The sequence below is a fragment of the Malania oleifera genome, chromosome 4, assembly GCF_029873635.1.
Source record: "Malania oleifera isolate guangnan ecotype guangnan chromosome 4, ASM2987363v1, whole genome shotgun sequence".
NCBI classification, from domain to species: domain Eukaryota; kingdom Viridiplantae; phylum Streptophyta; class Magnoliopsida; order Santalales; family Ximeniaceae; genus Malania; species Malania oleifera.
This window is the reverse complement of record NC_080420.1, coordinates 123177389-123194549: the sequence shown is the minus strand read 5'-3', so window position 1 is coordinate 123194549 and position 17161 is coordinate 123177389. Positions and strand designations below refer to the sequence as shown.

The window sequence follows — 17161 nt, the reverse complement described above, 5'->3', positions numbered from 1 at the left end:
CAAAACACGCGGAGCAGGTAAAAACCCAGGAAAGTGCAGTGGATGCCAATTCTTATATGTAGGGAATCCAATGAAAACTACACGCCAAAATTATATTATTATATGAAATGCTATTTTGCTCCTCTGGCAATCAACTTGTGCCAAACTCCCTGCTATGAAGTTTCCAAGTTATCACCTTTTCTACAGTCAAGCAGAAACACCAGGGCCTTCTCTTTTTTACAAACATACGTACATACCTACATACATACATACATGCATGCATGCATGCATATGTACATACCTACATGCATACATTATTCTTATAAAAAATTGTATTGAAGGGGAAAATTGATGATCAGCTGTCCCGAGTTCAATATGATGAGCTGTCGCCATTAAAATAACAAAGGATTGCATTTACGATTGGTTATTCATTGAATTGTAATGCGATTGTCGCTGAAACACAAATTCGATCCAATGACTCTACAATCGTGTAATACATTTATTAAGAAATTTGTTTCAAAATTGTACAGAAAGAAAATGACGTTTTGTAGTCTACAACAGCCCAACCCAGCTTGCACCTTCAAAAAGGTCTTTCGCCAAATTACTATAGCAAAATGCATTGAACTTGAAGGTTGAAGATGGCCTCATGCGGCAGACATGATGCAATCTATTGCTTGCTTGCAAATGCCAGTCATTGTGGCCTCAGGCCCATAAACCTGCAAAATATTCATTTACATAGTCAATAAGCAATTGAATCCACAAACAAGAGCATTGTAATTTAACTCAAAATTATCAACGTATTACAAAATTATCAACGTATTAATTACATTTCTCGAAAAAACCTATTAATTTTAGTCATTTTAAATACTTTCAGTCATCTTAGAATTTTTCATCAAACACTTAAACCCATATTTTTTCTTTCTAACAGCTCCTTTTTTCATAGGAACACCAAACAATTTTTACAACAATCTCAATCAAATCCTTTTCATCAGCTCTTTTCTAGAAGGTCCTTTTAAAAAGCTACATAGGGGCCAAACTAAGCCGAGTAGCTTAAAAGCTATAAGCTTTAAAAATTAAAACGCTACAACCTTTAACATTTGTAAATGCTAATCCTCTACCACAGCCTTTCTTTCTGGGTCAATAAATAGTTCAGAGCAAGAAACAGCTCTATATTCTCACTTCTGCCAGATTTAATCAAATTCAAGCGGCCAAAACTTTTTTTTAGCAGACTTCTATGAGATTTCAGATTGCTTAGCAATTAGCGGACTTCCACAAGGAATCCTAAATACTGAGAGAATTCAATTCAGAAAGCCCGGCAAATGTGGTTTCAGATCCAGAGAATGAACTGTCATCTATTAGTTACCTCAAGGGGAACTCCCAATTCCTCACCCAAGCCACGCATCTTTTCCAAACCAGTCTGATAGTTGGGTCCTCCTCTTCTGACATAGATGTGCATCCTAGATGCTTTTAAGTTGGGTTCCTGTAACCCGAAGTAACAGTTTTGAAAGTGGAGATGAGAGACTAAACCATCAAAGTGCAATTGGTATATTTCATGTCTACCATACCTTCTCCCGCAAAGCCTGAATAATCCCATTGAATGTGGCAGCAACATCAGTAAAATTAGCAATCCCCCCTCCAATAAGAAGGGCTCTCTTACGACCATCAGGATTGGCAGTAGCACACTGCAAAGGCAGAATATTCGATACAAAATTCAAATTATAATGTTGTTAGCTTGACCAAGGACAAAGCAGGAGCTCAAAGAAAAATAAAATAAATAAAACAAACAAAAAAAAAACAAAACAGAAAACAAAAATAAAAATTAAAACAAACTCTTTGATTTCTTACATCAATAACAACTCTGGCATACTGCAAGACTTCTTCTTCATTTGGAGCTCCACTATACTCTGCATAATTACCAAGCTCTGATGCATAGCCCAAATCTCCAACCTACTTAGAAAGAGATACAAATTACACAGATTTATAATAAAATGTCTTCTGCGTTTTTAACAGTAAATGTTAGTACCATATTCCAGACACTACGTCATCAATGATGAATGCATATATATAGTATGTCAGTGCACTTACTGTATCAGCATATATAACACTAGCACCACCTCCAGCAACCATTGTCCAGATGCGTCCTTTAGGGTTCAAAACAGTGAACTTCAATGAAGCACTTGTCTAAAATATACACAAGAATATGATAAGAGCTGTTGCCTTCTGTTGTACATAGACCCAAAATCCCAAGATTGATCTCAAGCATAGGAAAGAACTTACCAAACAAAACACATATAGAGGAAACAACTTTTACACTGGGGGTATTGGAGCTCAATCTGGTATTATCTAAAAGTAAAAGTGTAAGCTTTATAAACTAACTTCAAGAACCCCAACACTGAAGTCCAGTGTATGTTTTGTTCTTGTTGTGTTTTTGTGACTCCTATACTTGATGGAGTGCATAAACAAAGAAAGAAAACATATTTGAAATCACTTGTGTAGATGAACAGCAGTAAACCAACAACTGATTGGCCAAATCAATCAACTGATTAATCCAGAATGCAGACAATTACATTCTGTCTGAATTAGTCAACTGATTTGCTCGGGCAATGAGGCAGATTTCAAAATTTGAATGTGAGCGTTAATATGGTTGGGTATTTGGAGGGAAGGCTCTGAAGTGTTTATAAATATACCATTTTGGGTATATTCTGAGTGTGGAAGATCATTGTATTGTATTGTATTGTGTTCTTTGACATTCTCATAGTGAAAAACTTTTCCGATTGCTCCTGTGGATGTAGGTTTTGCCAAACCACGTAAATCTTTGCATTGTTAAGTTTTGCCTTCAGATATACTGCATGTATGTGCTCCATATTCGTTCTTTATTATTTGCTGCTTTTAAATTCCATTGTACAATTCCTAGATCATACATAACAGTTCTTTCACTTTAACAGATGATATTTAGTAGGATGACAAGAAGGATATTTAAGTCTTCCTCACAATCATGGAGTCTCAGCAACACGAATCAATTTTGTCCACTCAGATCCATTTAGGGCTAGTTCCATTGTTGGATTCAATTGTATAATATAAAGGCACGGCATCTGATGTTCAGCTCTACCAGAACTTGCTTAAAGAGGGGAGAGAAGGTGGAGGGGTGTCTGTGCGTGTCTGTGCATCCAGGGGAAGGGGGGGGGGGGGAAGGATGACTACCATAGACTGCTTACAATTTCCACTTAAAGAAAAATAATGAATTCATTTCTGAAAGCCGCAAGAACCTTGGAGAGTGCTCCCATGTCATAGCATTGTATGATAAAGATGTGTGGCATGTGTTCACAAGGGTCAAGAAAGAAATATTGTCTCTTTGCATGTCATAGTAGGATTAGAGTTATTTTAACCATGATTAACACTTAATAATAACAATTACCAGCCATAGATGATATAATGAAAACAAACATGAGTTATTAAACTACCTTCTCATCCAGTGAGTGAATGAAGCTTTCAGTAGGACTCAAAACTCTTCCAAAAGGTAGTGGAAACTCAATATTACCCCACCTGAAAGTATAGCAATAGTAATGAAATGAGAAACCAAACAATGTACATTCAAACTGAACAATTATTTTGCCTTTATATCTATGTTGATCAGCTATGTACTTCTTAAAGTTCTTGAAGGCAGCAGTATCATCCAATTCTCCCCTCATATCCAATGGATATGGCTCGCCATTCACCAGTGTAAATGGATTCATCTCTAGGAAACTGAAATCAAGATCTGTAAAGGCAATATATAACATTTTCTTAACTAAGCTGCTTTGATAAACTAAAAAATCATAATAAAATCGAAGTGATTAATAAAAAAATTATGGCATGACCATCCCTTTCACTTTTTTTTTTTTGGGAAAATGAAAAAAAAAATAAAATAAAATTCTAATTTTTTTCTACCCTCTGAACATCCTCCATTGAATATTTAAAACAACTACTTAAATCTGTTAGATTGCCACTTTACTTAAAAGCTTAATGGTATTAGAGCCGGTTTCTAGGAGATCTTGGGTTCTAGTCTTGTCGCCCGCATTTATTTTGTGGTATTTAAAAAAAAAATTATTGTGTTCCCTATAATAGGTGTTATTTATCACGTGCTATCAGGCTGCACGTGTGAGGGAGCGTTAAAGCTTTAAGCTTTTAGGTAAAGTGGTAATCTAACAAAATCAACCATGCATAAATTAATTGCAGTACCGTGAAATACAGTGAACACTCCTTGTATAAAGTCACCAATTTTTGCTCGAACCTGAATGAGAACAAAAGTGAAATTAGAAAAATCAGAGAAGTAGCCAAACTAAGAACAGTGCCACAGTTGAGACAGAAAGCAATCAAAGTTTATAGGATACCAAAATCCTGAAGTATGAGGGGGCAGTAACATGCCAAAATGAAATCAATATGTGGGATAGGACAAAAAATGTTTCCTTCTTGATATAAAGTGTGCATTGAAGCAACTATGAATTGATCACAAGCTACAAGGATGCAACTTAAATGACATAATTCATGGAAATACCAGAAGGTACAACAAGTTCAAGAACAATGAGACTCCTTGTTATCAAAAGTATTGTATTAGCAAAAAGAACATTCTCTTGTCTATTTATGATTTTTTTCTTACTATATATGCTCTTCATAGTTTGATTTTCCTTTTTATTATTTATAAGAATTCATTTGATTCAATTGGAAGCATGTCAATTTTGTGCCGAAGGATATATGGATGAGCTATTTTGTTTTTACATCAGAAAAAAAACACACAAAACCTGTCTTGCAATCATAAAGATCAAGATCTTTTTGGGAGTAAAGAAGCTAAAAATAACTGGAAATTAACAAATAAAAATATAACTTACCTCTAGGGGAAGTGTAGCAGTCAGGGAAGCACATTCTTCCTGGGTCATTGGTTTTTCAGTTGGAAGGAATATAGTCTTAACCTGTGTAAATCAAATATTTGAAAAAATGCCCCTTTATCCCAAGAAAATGTAAACAAATACGCTGTCAAACAAAATGAGTTCAAAACGGATAGCAAAAACAAAAAACAAAACAAAACAAGCATTCCAAAAAATGTACAAACAATGACATTTGTATTTTATGTATAAACACAACAAATTTGCTTTATTAACGTACCTTATCCCAATTCTCTTCAATTTCAATGCCGCCACACTCTGAGAAGCTAATGGTGCTACCAAGCCTTTCAGAGACTATAGAAAGGTAATATTCTTGGTCATGTGGAATGAATGGCTCTACAATGAATGTTGTTATTGGTGCCTTGCAACTACCCATCTCCACCTAAAAAAGATCCAGTTTATGTGTGAATGGACAAGTCTGATTATATTAAAAAAAAAAAAAAAAAAAGAGTTCTTCAATGCACCTCGACACCAAAGCGTGCTTTCACAAATTCAGAAACTTGAGCTAGATCCAAATTCAAAGCCACCAAGCCACTCTTTCCACGCTTCCCAAACAACATATCGGGTTTCACAACCAATCTTGTGGATGAAAGCCATGGTTCTTTGTTCGTTAACTCTGTGAAGTCTGTTGACTCCGTCACCTAAGCAACACAAAGAAACTTTCCTTCTTCAGATCAAACCACATGTTCTATTAAAAGGATAAGACTAACATTTTGAGAATCATTACTGAATAAGAAATTTGAGAATGCAACTAAAAATGAATGTTCAATAAAAGAGGAGGATCAATGCTGAGGAAATGCTACTAAAAATGAATGTGCAATAAAAAAGAGGATCGAAACTGCAATCCCCTCCAAAAAAGGCATATTTCTTTTAGATATTAAAAAAGCAAACTCACTCACAACTATAGATTCATTACTGTGATTTTAGACATTAACAATTCATTTGATGGCAGAGAAAGCAACAATAATAGAAGTAACTATCTTAATTAGGATCCAAAGGTTGTGCATAAATGTTGTGCATAATTACCTCACAAATAGTTCCCCTAAATTCAATATCTAAAGCAAGTTCATCCTAACCTAACTAGGTCAGAAATAGGAGCCATTAAAAATTTTATAAATCAAATGAAGCACATAATAATTATTAAAACTATTGGGAGATATCCCAACCCTCCCAAAAATCTTTAAAACACATGTGGTAATAATTCCATATTGATCCAAACCAATCATAGCTTCTGTTTTTAATAAGATTCCGGCTAGAAGGATACAAGTACAGTACTGTAATGTCTTTCTCCATGGGTAATACACACAGTCGCCCCTCCAAAAAAATCATTAAAAAAATCCCTCGCATTTAACGTTTTCCACAACAATATTGGAAGAGTTAAAATGTAGAATCCCAGGAGATACAAAATTGGAAACCTGAGAAAGCAACAGCCTTAATTCATTCAACTGAGCTCACTCAATGCAATGATTTTCTCCTGAGCAGTTTTCATTGTTAAAGTTCAGAACATCTAAACTACATCTCCGCACAAAATTCCAAAATTTTTCATCGCTTTCTTTCATTTTCCCAAATTTGATCCGCAGCCATACAGACAGCAGATAATTAACACACCATAGACCACATTTGGTACGCAGGAATCAACTGTGCTTCAACATTTGTAACTCGCATAATTTTTAGCGAACATTACCACTAAATTCAGACGAGCATTCCCGAAATTTTGGATTGAAGGACCCAAGGGAGTAAGAAAATGTCAATCCAGATGGAAGAACTGGGATTTCATTCTTCAAAATAACAAATATCATCCTTCTACCACAATGACCGTGTAAATTTAAAACATCTTACTCCTCCCAATGATATCGACTCCTGTTTAAATCATCCAATAAGTGCATGGACGGAGAAACAACGAGAATGGAGATAGGAGTAGAACCTGAGCAGAGCAGATGCGGAGGTCGATCGCGGCGAGTCTCTTGAGGTGCTCCTTGAGAAGCCGCTTGGAATCGTATTCTCTGATCTTCTTCCGCGCCATCTGAATTGCACCGAGATTAATCGACGGAAGGCTTCGCAACCGCGATGGCCCGAGGAGGGATTTATAGAGAACAGAGATCTCTGAGGAGGAGGAGGAGAAGGTGACTTGGGAGTGACGTTCAGCAGTTGGCTCACCAGACGATCCGAACCAATCCAAGAGACGAAAGAAACTTGAATGCGGGCAGGTGGGTCAGCGGCGGTTGGGACGCCCAGGATTTATTGAAACTAATTTGGGATGCACTGGATCACCACGTCAGCCGCACAAGTGGTGGTCGTCAACCAATGCCAATTCTAACATGTGGACAGATGGGCCCATTGGAAAAGGTCGCTCCCCTATAAAATTTAAAATCTTGAATTATAAGATTAAGGTGTGAAAACGAGTCGAAATCCGACGATGACAGTAACCCGACCGTTTAAATCGGGTATGAGTTTAATACAAGTTAACTCGTTTAAAAACATATCAATCCTGACCCGACCCATTTTATTAAATGGGTTAAATGGATTCGAGTTGGGTCACCCAATTTATGACCCGTTTAAAAATAAAATAAAAGAGTATTTTTTTTTTAAAGAAAATATGTCATTTTATATTAAATGTTTAAAACTTTTTGAAATAAAAAAATTATATTTTTTAAACCAGTGACTTGTTTATTAAAAGAATGAGTTTTGATTTATACAGTAGTCATTTGTTAATAAACAGGTCAATCTGAACCCAAACATATTTAATCCCGACTTGTTTATGACTCATCTGAATCCGGTTCATTAACCCGTTTGCCATCCTTATCTAAGATGTTACGGTAATATATGAACTTATTAGTTAATGAGGGTTTGATCCATATGATTGTGACGTAATCCCTTTTATTTAGCCGTAATGTTTCCATCGAATTTGGATGAAATTTGCCTAACAAAAAAGAAAAAAACATTGAAATAGAATTTATAGGCTAGTTACAAAAAACAAAAAAGTATCCTTGAATTTTTAGTTGACAATTTTTTTCCTTAATTGTGTAAAATGGTTTAATCCTTTGTTTTTTAAAAATTTTAAATAGTTACAAAAATATAACCTTATTTATTTTTTACTTTTTCAATATTATTACAAGAAATTTATAAAACAATTAAAGGATAACTTATAATTTTGATACTAGCACGTGCTTTTCACGAAGTCAATTTTAATAACTTTTTAAAATTTAAAATTTAAAATTTAAATTTTGAATCAAAATATCATATGATGATATTTCGAAATATTCGCAAAATTACTGCATCTATAAATGGATTTTTTTTTTGTTCATACATGAACATTTTCATAAGTATAGACATCTCAAATGATTATATGAAATTAAACAAATATATGCAATTCAAAATTAATTTTAAAATTTTATATTAAACATCTTACAAATATATAAAATATTTATAAGAGCATTGGTTATATGCATAAAACTTTTATAATCAGTTGAAAATCTAGGCCTAGCAAAACGGGTGGGCCAGCTGGGTTTGGGCGGGTCACCAACGGGCCGGGTCATAAATGGGTCGATGTTAAATAGATCATGCACATACCAACCCTAACCCGCCTGGTTTAATTAATGGGCGGGTAATGGGTCATCCATTTAAAAATATATAATTTACTTTTTAAAATTTTATATAAAATGACAATTAAAAAAAAATATTGCATTATATGTATTAATTTCTAAATAAAATAACATAAAATGTAAAAAATAATAAATACATTTTTTTAAAAATGTAAAAAAAAAAAAAAACACAAGGAGTCAAGTGGTCTGTCCATCTATGGAGTTGGGGATGACTGACAGTTGCTGTGGTCCGTGGAGCCTGGAGGAGACGACGACTCGAGCTACTTTAGGTGTGGAGTGGATCGTTCGCAGACTCACAGCACCGGCAGGTCCGGCAAGTAGCAGCGCACTAGAGGAAAAGAGAGGAGACTCGGGAGAGGACAAGTCGGGGCTGTCTTGCACGTTGCAGCGCACCAGATCCAGAGGAGAGGAGAGGAGACTCATGAGAGGATAGGTCGGGGTCGTCCGGCACGTTGCAGCGCACTAGATCCAGAGGAGAGGAGAGGAGAGTTAGGAGTTAAGAAAGAAGAGGAATCGAGGATTGAGAATGAGATTTGAGATAGTGAGAGTTGAGACGTCAAAGGTGATGAGAGGCTGAGAGCTTGAGAGCCACGGCGCGGGTTAGAGCCCTTAGGGTTTTTTTGTGTTGACTGAGAGTGTGAGACTCTGAGAATTGCTGAAGCCTGAAGGCATGTGCGACATGTGTGAGTGAGTCGTGACTGTGAAGCTGGCAGCCTGACATTATGCATTAAGGATCCAAAATAATGGGTCACCCGGCACAGCCCAAACTCAGAGAACCCATTTATAAACACGTTAACCTGTGACCCGCCCAAATATTAAAAGGATTAACTTCTTTAAACCTGAATCCATTTTAAACGGGCGGATCCGAGTGACTCGACTGGTCATGACCTGTTTTGCCAGGCCTATGAAAATCTAATCAAATAATTATAATTACACTTTATATTTAATATAATGTAAATATTGATATTCTTAACCAACATGTGCAAGTAAGGATTAAAACATATTCACATAATAAAATGATTGGTATTTTATAATCGCTCCATAAATTTGTGATTTAACTTTTGTAATATCTAATAATAATTAAATTAACCATTTATCTTAATTGAATTTATTATTAGTTTTTATCCATTATTTTTCAATTTATAATAATTTTATACTTAAGGGTTTATATGCAATACTAAGAGTACTTATGGGTTTATACATAAAAGAGTCTCTAAATTAATTAAAATTTCCATACTAAATGAATTAATATGAAAACTAAATTAAAATATTAATATTTTAAAAATCCTCATAAATAAAATGACTAATTTTTAAAACCTTCTCATAAATTTATAATTTAATTTTTGTGACCTCTTGTAACAATTAAATTAATATTTGTATAACTATTAATAATAATTGAGTTTATCGATTTATTTTTGTTCACTATACTATTATAATTTTGTAATTTATTTTTTAAATATGTAATGCAATAATTTAATTAATATATTTCATAATATCTATTACAATTGAATTAATGATTTTAGTGATCACTAATAGATGGATTAAATTTTTAATTAAAATTTTAATTTAACTTTTTAACGACTATTAATAACAAATTAATAATTTAATAATATTTGAATCAATTATTTCTATAACCAGTTTTAATAAATGAATTAATTTATGAGATAATACATAAAATAATTAATACTTCAAAAAATTTTCTATAAATAAAATACTTTGTATGTTTTAGAAATTATCTATAATAGTATCTTGAAAATTTTCAAATATGTTTATAGTTTAATTTTTGTAACAACATATAATAATTGAATTAATATCTTACTGACTATTAATTAACATTAATTGCATAATTAAATACTTAAGTCATTTATCTTAAGAAATGAATTATAACAAACTATTATTAAGATAAACACCAAGCAACTTTTGTTTTTCAAAGAGAACGTCATCTTATATATGACACAAAATTGTCCAACGTGCGTGCTCTATTGAAAGACCTAAATGCTATTAATTAAGAGAACAACATAACAAAATATAAAATAAATATAACTAGTCTAACTTAATGATCATTTAAAATTATTGATAGTAAAGTATTTTTCTTAAAATTTAAAATATATTTATCTAAAATTAGTCTTACTTATTATAAATAATTTATACAAAAAATTATTTTATAAAAATATATTTTAAATAAATACTTATTTAAATGTGAATGAAATACTATTTATTAATAAAAATGCTCATAAAAAATATTTATTTATTTATTTTTACTATTGTTAAAATTTCAACTTGAGGTATCATAAAATTACTGAAATTTTACCAACTGTAATGTCTTTTCGACAGGACGCTTCCCGCCATTTATCAATGAAGGCAAATCAGTGCTTCTTTTCCCGCTCGTTATAGATGCCACGTCAGAAGATAAAGGGCAATAATTGAATTTCACCGTACAATGCTACATTCCCTATTCACCCATCGGCATCTTCGTCATCCATTCAGCGGGAGCGCAGGACGTTTCAGTAATTTCACTATGCAAAAGCGGTGGCATTTTAAGTAATTTTCTCCGATGACGCGGGTTATTCCAAACCCGTCGGACATATATAAATCCTCGTCGAAGCGCCTCCTAATCGAATAAGCCGACTCCCTCCCTCCTCGCTTCGGCCATCTCCTCTCTCTCGCTCACTCTCCTCTCTCAATCTCTCTCGTTTAATCACCGATTTCTTCATCCAATCTTCAATCTCTCGTGGCTTTCTTTTTGAAGTTCAATCTTCAATCTAGAAAATCAGCTTTTCTTCGAAAATCTCCTGTTTTCCGTTCCATGCTCTCTCCGGAGCTCTTTTCATTTCGTCCGCTTTTGAAACCCTAACCCTAGATTTCTCGCCCCCTAGCATTTGTCATCGCCGTATGCGCGAGACCTGACACTAGCTGGCTTCGAAATTTTCGCATTTTCAACCTGAAGGTCGTCCAGAGCCTGTTTTGGAGCAGTAAGAAATGTTAATTTTCGCTTCGGTTTGATTGATTCTGGCAGTTCGTTGTGGTTTTGAATGTTCAGGAAACCCTAATTTAGCCTCGGTTTTTATTTTTATTTGAGTTGTAGTCTGAAATGTTTAGGGGTTTTGGTTTGTTTTTTTTTTTAAAGTTTTGATTTGTTTGATTTTGGCATTTTGTTGTGGCTGTTGAAGCTCAGGAAACCCTAATTTAGCTTCGAATTCGATTTTTTTTTTTTAAATTTTGAATATGAAATATTGGGTGTTTTACTCGGGAAAATGAACTGATTGTTTGTGCTTATTGTTTTAGATGATGCAGTGGCGTGAAACCTAACCCTAACTTCTGAAATCCACACCGGTAATTGGGCAACTTGTTTGCATATTTATCAAACTACAGTGAATGATTTTTTTCTATTAACATTTCTCATTAATCGTAATGCATATGCAGAATTAAATAAAAATAAAATAAAAATGGAAAACATAAATACAAAATAAAATAAAATTATTTTAATAAGAAAAAAAAATAATATTTAAAAAGGATGATAAATTGATAATAATTTAAATTCATTACACTATGACTTCAAATTAGTTAATGTGGCGTTCTTTCCGCTTGAAGAGGTTCACCATTTTTTTTATTAGTAGATGTTAGTCTGTTGAGGCATGACTTTCTTAGCTTCGGATTCTTCATTATTTTCTTCTACTGAAATATAAATTAGTCTTGTTCCTTGGAAGCATGCAAGGGGGAAGTGAAAATACTTTATAATGGATTCTTTCTGTAAGCATTTTAGTTGTTTTTTTTAATAATTATTTTCTTTTGTTTAATTGGAAAATCAAACTGAAGGTAACTCTAATACAAAGAAATAAAGGAAATGAATGAAAAAAATTGACTAATTTCTTCTGCAATAGTAGAGAGAGATTTTCAAGCTTTTGTTATGGCATGTAGAATTATTAAATTCTCTCCTAATTGGATTTTTTCCTGTGCAGAGTGGTTTAAGAACCAATAAACTCTCAATGGCAGAACGTCGGAACGGAGGCACCCAACCTGCAAATGGGAAATCTGCTGGCACAAGTCCTGCATATGCTATTGATCTGAATAATTTCAGCAAACGCTTAAAGTCTTTATATTCACATTGGAATGGGAACAGGTCTGATTTATGGGGTGCTTCTGATGTGCTTGCAATAGCGACGCCTCCTGTTTCAGATGATCTGCGCTACCTAAAATCCTCTGCGTTGAATATTTGGCTTCTTGGGTATGAGTTCCCAGAGACAATAATGGTTTTTATGAACAAGCAGATTCATTTTTTATGTAGTCAGAAAAAGGCCTCTTTGCTTGAAGTCTTAAAAAAACCTGCTCTAGAGGCCGTGGGTGCAGAGGTCATTATGCATGTGAAGGCTAAGACTGTTGATGGAACTACTGAAATGGATGCTATATTCCGCTCTATTCGTGCTCTGGCAAAGTCAGATGGTCTTGATACCCCTGTTGTTGGACACATAATTAGAGAGGCTCCAGAAGGGAATCTTTTGGAGACATGGGCTGAGAGACTGAAGAGTTCAAATTTCCAGCTTGCTGATATAACAAATGGTTTGTCCGACCTGTTTGCTGCCAAGGACAGTAGTGAGCTTACAAATGTGAAGAAAGCTGCATTCTTAACTGGTTCTGTGATGAAAAATTTTGTGGTTCCTAGGCTTGAGAATGTTATTGATGAAGAAAAGAAAGTCACCCATTCTTCTTTAATGGATGACACAGAGAAGGCCATATTGGAGCCAACCAAAGTTAAGGTGAAACTGAAGGCAGAAAATGTTGATATCTGTTACCCTCCAATCTTTCAAAGTGGAGGTACTTTTGATCTCAGGCCTAGTGCTTCCAGCAATGATGAGCATCTGTACTATGATTCTGCTAGTGTGATATTATGTGCAATTGGTTCCAGATATAACAGCTACTGCTCCAATCTTGCCAGGACTTTCCTAATTGATGCCACTACGGTTCAGAGCAAGGCTTATGAGGTTTTACTCCAGGCACATGAAGCAGCAATTAGTGCTTTGAGGCCTGGTAGGAAGGCCAGTGATGTGTATCAAGCAGCCCTTTCTGTAGTTGAGAAGGATGCTCCTGAATTCGTGGCTAACTTGACAAAATCTGCTGGGACAGGCATTGGTCTTGAGTTCCGTGAGTCGGGGTTGAATCTTAATGCCAAGAATGATCGAGTGTTGAAAGCAGGCATGGTTTTTAATGTTTCGTTGGGTTTCCAGAACTTGCAGGCCCAAACCAGTAGTTCAAAAAGCAAGAATTTTTCTCTGTTGTTAGCGGACACTGTTATTGTTGGTGAAAAGCCTGAAGTGGTGACTTCAATGAGCACTAAGGATGTGAAAGACGTGGCTTACTCATTTAATGAGGATGAAGAAGAGGAGGAAGAGCCAAAAGTGAAGGCCGAGGCCAATGGCGCAGGAGCTTTTCAATCTAAGGCAACACTCAGGTCAGACAACCAGGAGATATCAAAAGAGGAGCTCCGTAGGCAGCACCAGGCAGAACTTGCTCGCCAGAAGAATGAAGAAACTGCTCGGCGACTTGCTGGTGAGGGGTCTGGAGCGGGTGACAATCGTGCTGCTGTGAAGACTTCAAGTGATCTTGTCGCCTATAAGAGTGTCAATGATCTGCCCCCTCCCAGAGGTCTTATGATTCAAATCGATCAGAAAAATGAGGCCATCCTTCTGCCAATTTATGGGAGCATGGTACCTTTCCATGTTGCTACTGTTAGGACTGTCTCGAGCCAGCAGGATACCAATCGAAATTGCTATATCAGAATAATCTTCAATGTTCCTGGGACCCCCTTTAATCCTCACGATGCCAACTCTTTGAAGTATCAGGGGTCTATTTATCTGAAGGAGGTATCTTTCCGTTCCAAAGATCCCAGGCACATAAGTGAAGTAGTTCAACTCATTAAGACACTCCGTCGAAATGTTATGGCGAGGGAGTCAGAGAGAGCAGAGAGGGCAACTTTGGTTACCCAAGAGAAACTTCAACTTGCAGGGGCCAAATTCAAGCCATTAAGGTTGCCTGACCTTTGGATCCGTCCTGCTTTTGGTGGCCGTGGAAGGAAGCTGCCTGGTACACTAGAAGCTCACATAAATGGGTTTAGGTATTCTACCAATAGACAGGAGGAGCGTGTGGACGTTATGTATGGGAACATCAAGCATGCATTTTTCCAGCCTGCAGAGAAGGAGATGATAACTCTTCTCCACTTCCATCTGCACAATCACATAATGGTTGGAAATAAGAAAACCAAGGACATTCAGTTCTATGTTGAGGTTATGGATGTGGTCCAGACATTAGGAGGTGGAAAGAGATCCGCCTATGATCCGGATGAGATTGAAGAAGAACAAAGGGAGAGGGACAGGAAGAATAAAATCAACATGGATTTTCAGAACTTTGTGAATCGAGTGAATGATCTCTGGGGGCAAAACCAATTCAAAGGACTTGACCTCGAGTTTGATCAGCCTTTGAGAGAGCTTGGTTTTCATGGGGTCCCCTATAAAGCCTCCGCATTCATTGTCCCAACTTCCAGTTGCCTGGTTGAGCTGGTAGAGACCCCTTTCCTAGTGATTACTCTAAGTGAGATTGAGATTGTAAACCTTGAGAGAGTTGGCCTTGGACAGAAGAACTTTGACATGACTATTGTGTTCAAAGACTTCAAGCGGGATGTGTTTCGGATCGATTCGATCCCTTCCACGGCCCTTGATGGGATAAAGGAATGGCTCGACACAACAGACATCAAGTACTATGAGAGCAGGCTTAATCTCAATTGGCGGCAGATACTCAAGACAATTACTGATGACCCGCAGAGCTTCATAGATGATGGGGGGTGGGAGTTTTTGAACATGGATGCTTCTGATTCAGACTCAGACAACACAGAGGATTCGGATCAGGGTTACGAGCCTTCGGATGTGCAGTCGGAGTCGGAGTCTGAAGATGATGCCTCCGACAGTGAATCACTGGTGGAGTCTGAAGATGAGGAGGAGGAGGTTTCTGAGGAAGACTCAGAGGAAGAGAAAGGGAAGACATGGGAAGAGCTGGAGAGGGAAGCAAGCAATGCGGACAGGGAAAAAGGAGCTGAGTCGGATAGTGAGGAGGAGAGGAACAGAAGGAAGAAAGCTTATGGGAAGGGGCGAGGTCCTCCTAGCAGCAGCAGCAGGGGCAGCAGCCTCCCAAAGCGGCCAAAGTTTAGGTAGAGATTGCTGGTTTTTGGTTAGAATATGTTTCTGTGGGGTAGCATTTTACCACAACATCTGCTGTGGTTGCAATAGTTGACTTAGGTATGATGGATGAACTGTTTGTTTTTCTATTGAAAAGTTAAAAAAAATGGTGGCCTCTCTTTGTCCAGGATTTTGGGCAGAGCGAAGGAGAGCTCCTTTAGATGATATGGTAATTTCTCTTGTAAATGGTAGTGTACTAATTTTGTGAAAGAATTTTTTTTTTTTTGGGTTGTTTCTTTCTGTCTTTTAGCTCATTTTATGTTGCGAATTGAAAATTGAGTATGGGTAATGGTAGGCTAGCATAGCATAAGGGCAAAATCTAAAGCTGTTTTGTCTTGCCACATTTCAATGACGGCTAGGATTTCATCTTTTAAATTATGACGTCCAGTGTGGATAAATTGTTAAAGTATTATGTGAATTAATGTCCAAGAGTAGCAGGTTGAGTATAGACTACCAATCTACCATATATAGATTAGTTAAGAGTGTGTGTTTTTTTATATCTTCTTCTATGAAGATAATGAACCCACCTACTTGAGAAAATGTTTGGTATATTAAAGGCATGTACCTGAATTTAAAAATCTGACAATTTTATTCTAGTCTTAACCCTAAGAATTATTCTTTTCTTTAAAATTGGGAAAAAAAATAATAGCCCAAGTGGGTTGAGCCTGGTGCTTAGACCTCTTCACGGGGAGTAGGGGAAAAGAATGAGTCCTATTATTTATATGGTATGAATGTCCCATTCAAATTTTGTTGTATGTTTTTTTTTTTAAAAATTTAGTTGAGACATTTGTTTTTAAATTTAAAACCAATTAACGCAGAGTCTTTATTTGAATAAAACTAAGGAGCCTATGATTTTTTCTTTTGAATTTTTATAACAAAATGACTAATTTATTTAGTTCTAAAATATTAAATGTTATAAACATTATTTGACTATAATTCATGTGTATGATAATATCATTTTTTCTCAATATTCCTGTGTCAAGATTTGATATTCAATTAACTAGGGATTATAATATTTTAAGAAAGTGCATATACATATAAAGATTTAATTAATAATATTTTAATACTTCATAAGTATAAGACTTTAAATTTAGTTTTTCATCAAACTCTCATGTCTATATTAATCATTAATCCTAGTTTAATCAGTCTAACCTACATAATTAATATTGACTAAAATAATTAATTCTCAGTAAACTATAAATTGTACACTTATTTGATTGACTTTACGATTTTGATAGTCATATGTGTAAGATGAACGGTTAAATTAACCTATTTAGTTTAATTTTGTGAAATAGTAAGAGACGGTTTATACATTAAAAAACTTAAGAGTTTAAGAGCGTGTTTGTGCATCGAGAAGGTATTAACATTTTTGTGACACTTGTTATATTAATTACACATCGTCTCAATTTTAACTAAAAATAATTTATTTAAATTAAAT

At 35.4% G+C, this 17161-nt stretch overlaps 2 protein-coding genes across 3 annotated transcripts; one reads left to right on the top strand and one right to left on the bottom strand.

The window, feature by feature from the left end:
* Positions 1-387: 387 nt before the first annotated feature.
* On the bottom strand, positions 388-7106 carry LOC131154391 (ATP-citrate synthase alpha chain protein 3). The gene is made up of 12 exons (XM_058107120.1): positions 6823-7106; positions 5363-5539; positions 5119-5280; positions 4845-4925; positions 4198-4249; positions 3622-3736; positions 3441-3522; positions 2065-2160; positions 1825-1926; positions 1545-1661; positions 1343-1459; positions 388-695 (listed from the first exon to the last, which is right to left on the bottom strand). The coding sequence occupies exons 1-12, from the start codon at positions 6919-6921 to the stop codon at positions 624-626; spliced, it is 1272 nt and encodes a 423-aa protein (XP_057963103.1). The 5' UTR covers positions 6922-7106; the 3' UTR covers positions 388-623.
* Positions 7107-11113: 4007 nt separating this feature from the next.
* On the top strand, positions 11114-15957 carry LOC131154390 (FACT complex subunit SPT16-like). Of its 2 annotated transcripts, XM_058107119.1 has the most exons (3): positions 11114-11472; positions 11786-11833; positions 12460-15957. In XM_058107119.1, exon 3 carries the CDS (start codon positions 12487-12489, stop codon positions 15697-15699), a length of 3213 nt encoding a protein of 1070 aa, XP_057963102.1. In that variant the 5' UTR covers positions 11114-11472; positions 11786-11833; positions 12460-12486; the 3' UTR covers positions 15700-15957. The 2 variants fall into 2 exon arrangements, with proteins under 2 accessions (XP_057963102.1, XP_057963101.1); XM_058107118.1 differs by lacking the exon at positions 11786-11833.
* The last annotated feature ends 1204 nt before the right edge of the window (positions 15958-17161 follow it).

What these genes read in the sequence shown, in the direction of transcription:
- LOC131154391 (XM_058107120.1), bottom strand. Translation starts at nt 6,921, where the DNA reads ATGGCGCGGAAGAAGATCAGAGAATACGATTCCAAGCGGCTTCTCAAG. An exon ending in GTGTTATATATGCTGATACA is followed by an intron (nt 1,927 to 2,064) that starts GTAAGTGCACTG and finishes CTTTCTAAGTAG; the next exon opens with GTTGGAGATTTGGGCTATGC. An exon ending in AATTGGGAGTTCCCCTTGAG is followed by an intron (nt 696 to 1,342) that starts GTAACTAATAGA and finishes AATATTTTGCAG; the next exon opens with GTTTATGGGCCTGAGGCCAC.
- LOC131154390 (XM_058107118.1), top strand. Translation starts at nt 12,487, where the DNA reads ATGGCAGAACGTCGGAACGGAGGCACCCAACCTGCAAATGGGAAATCT.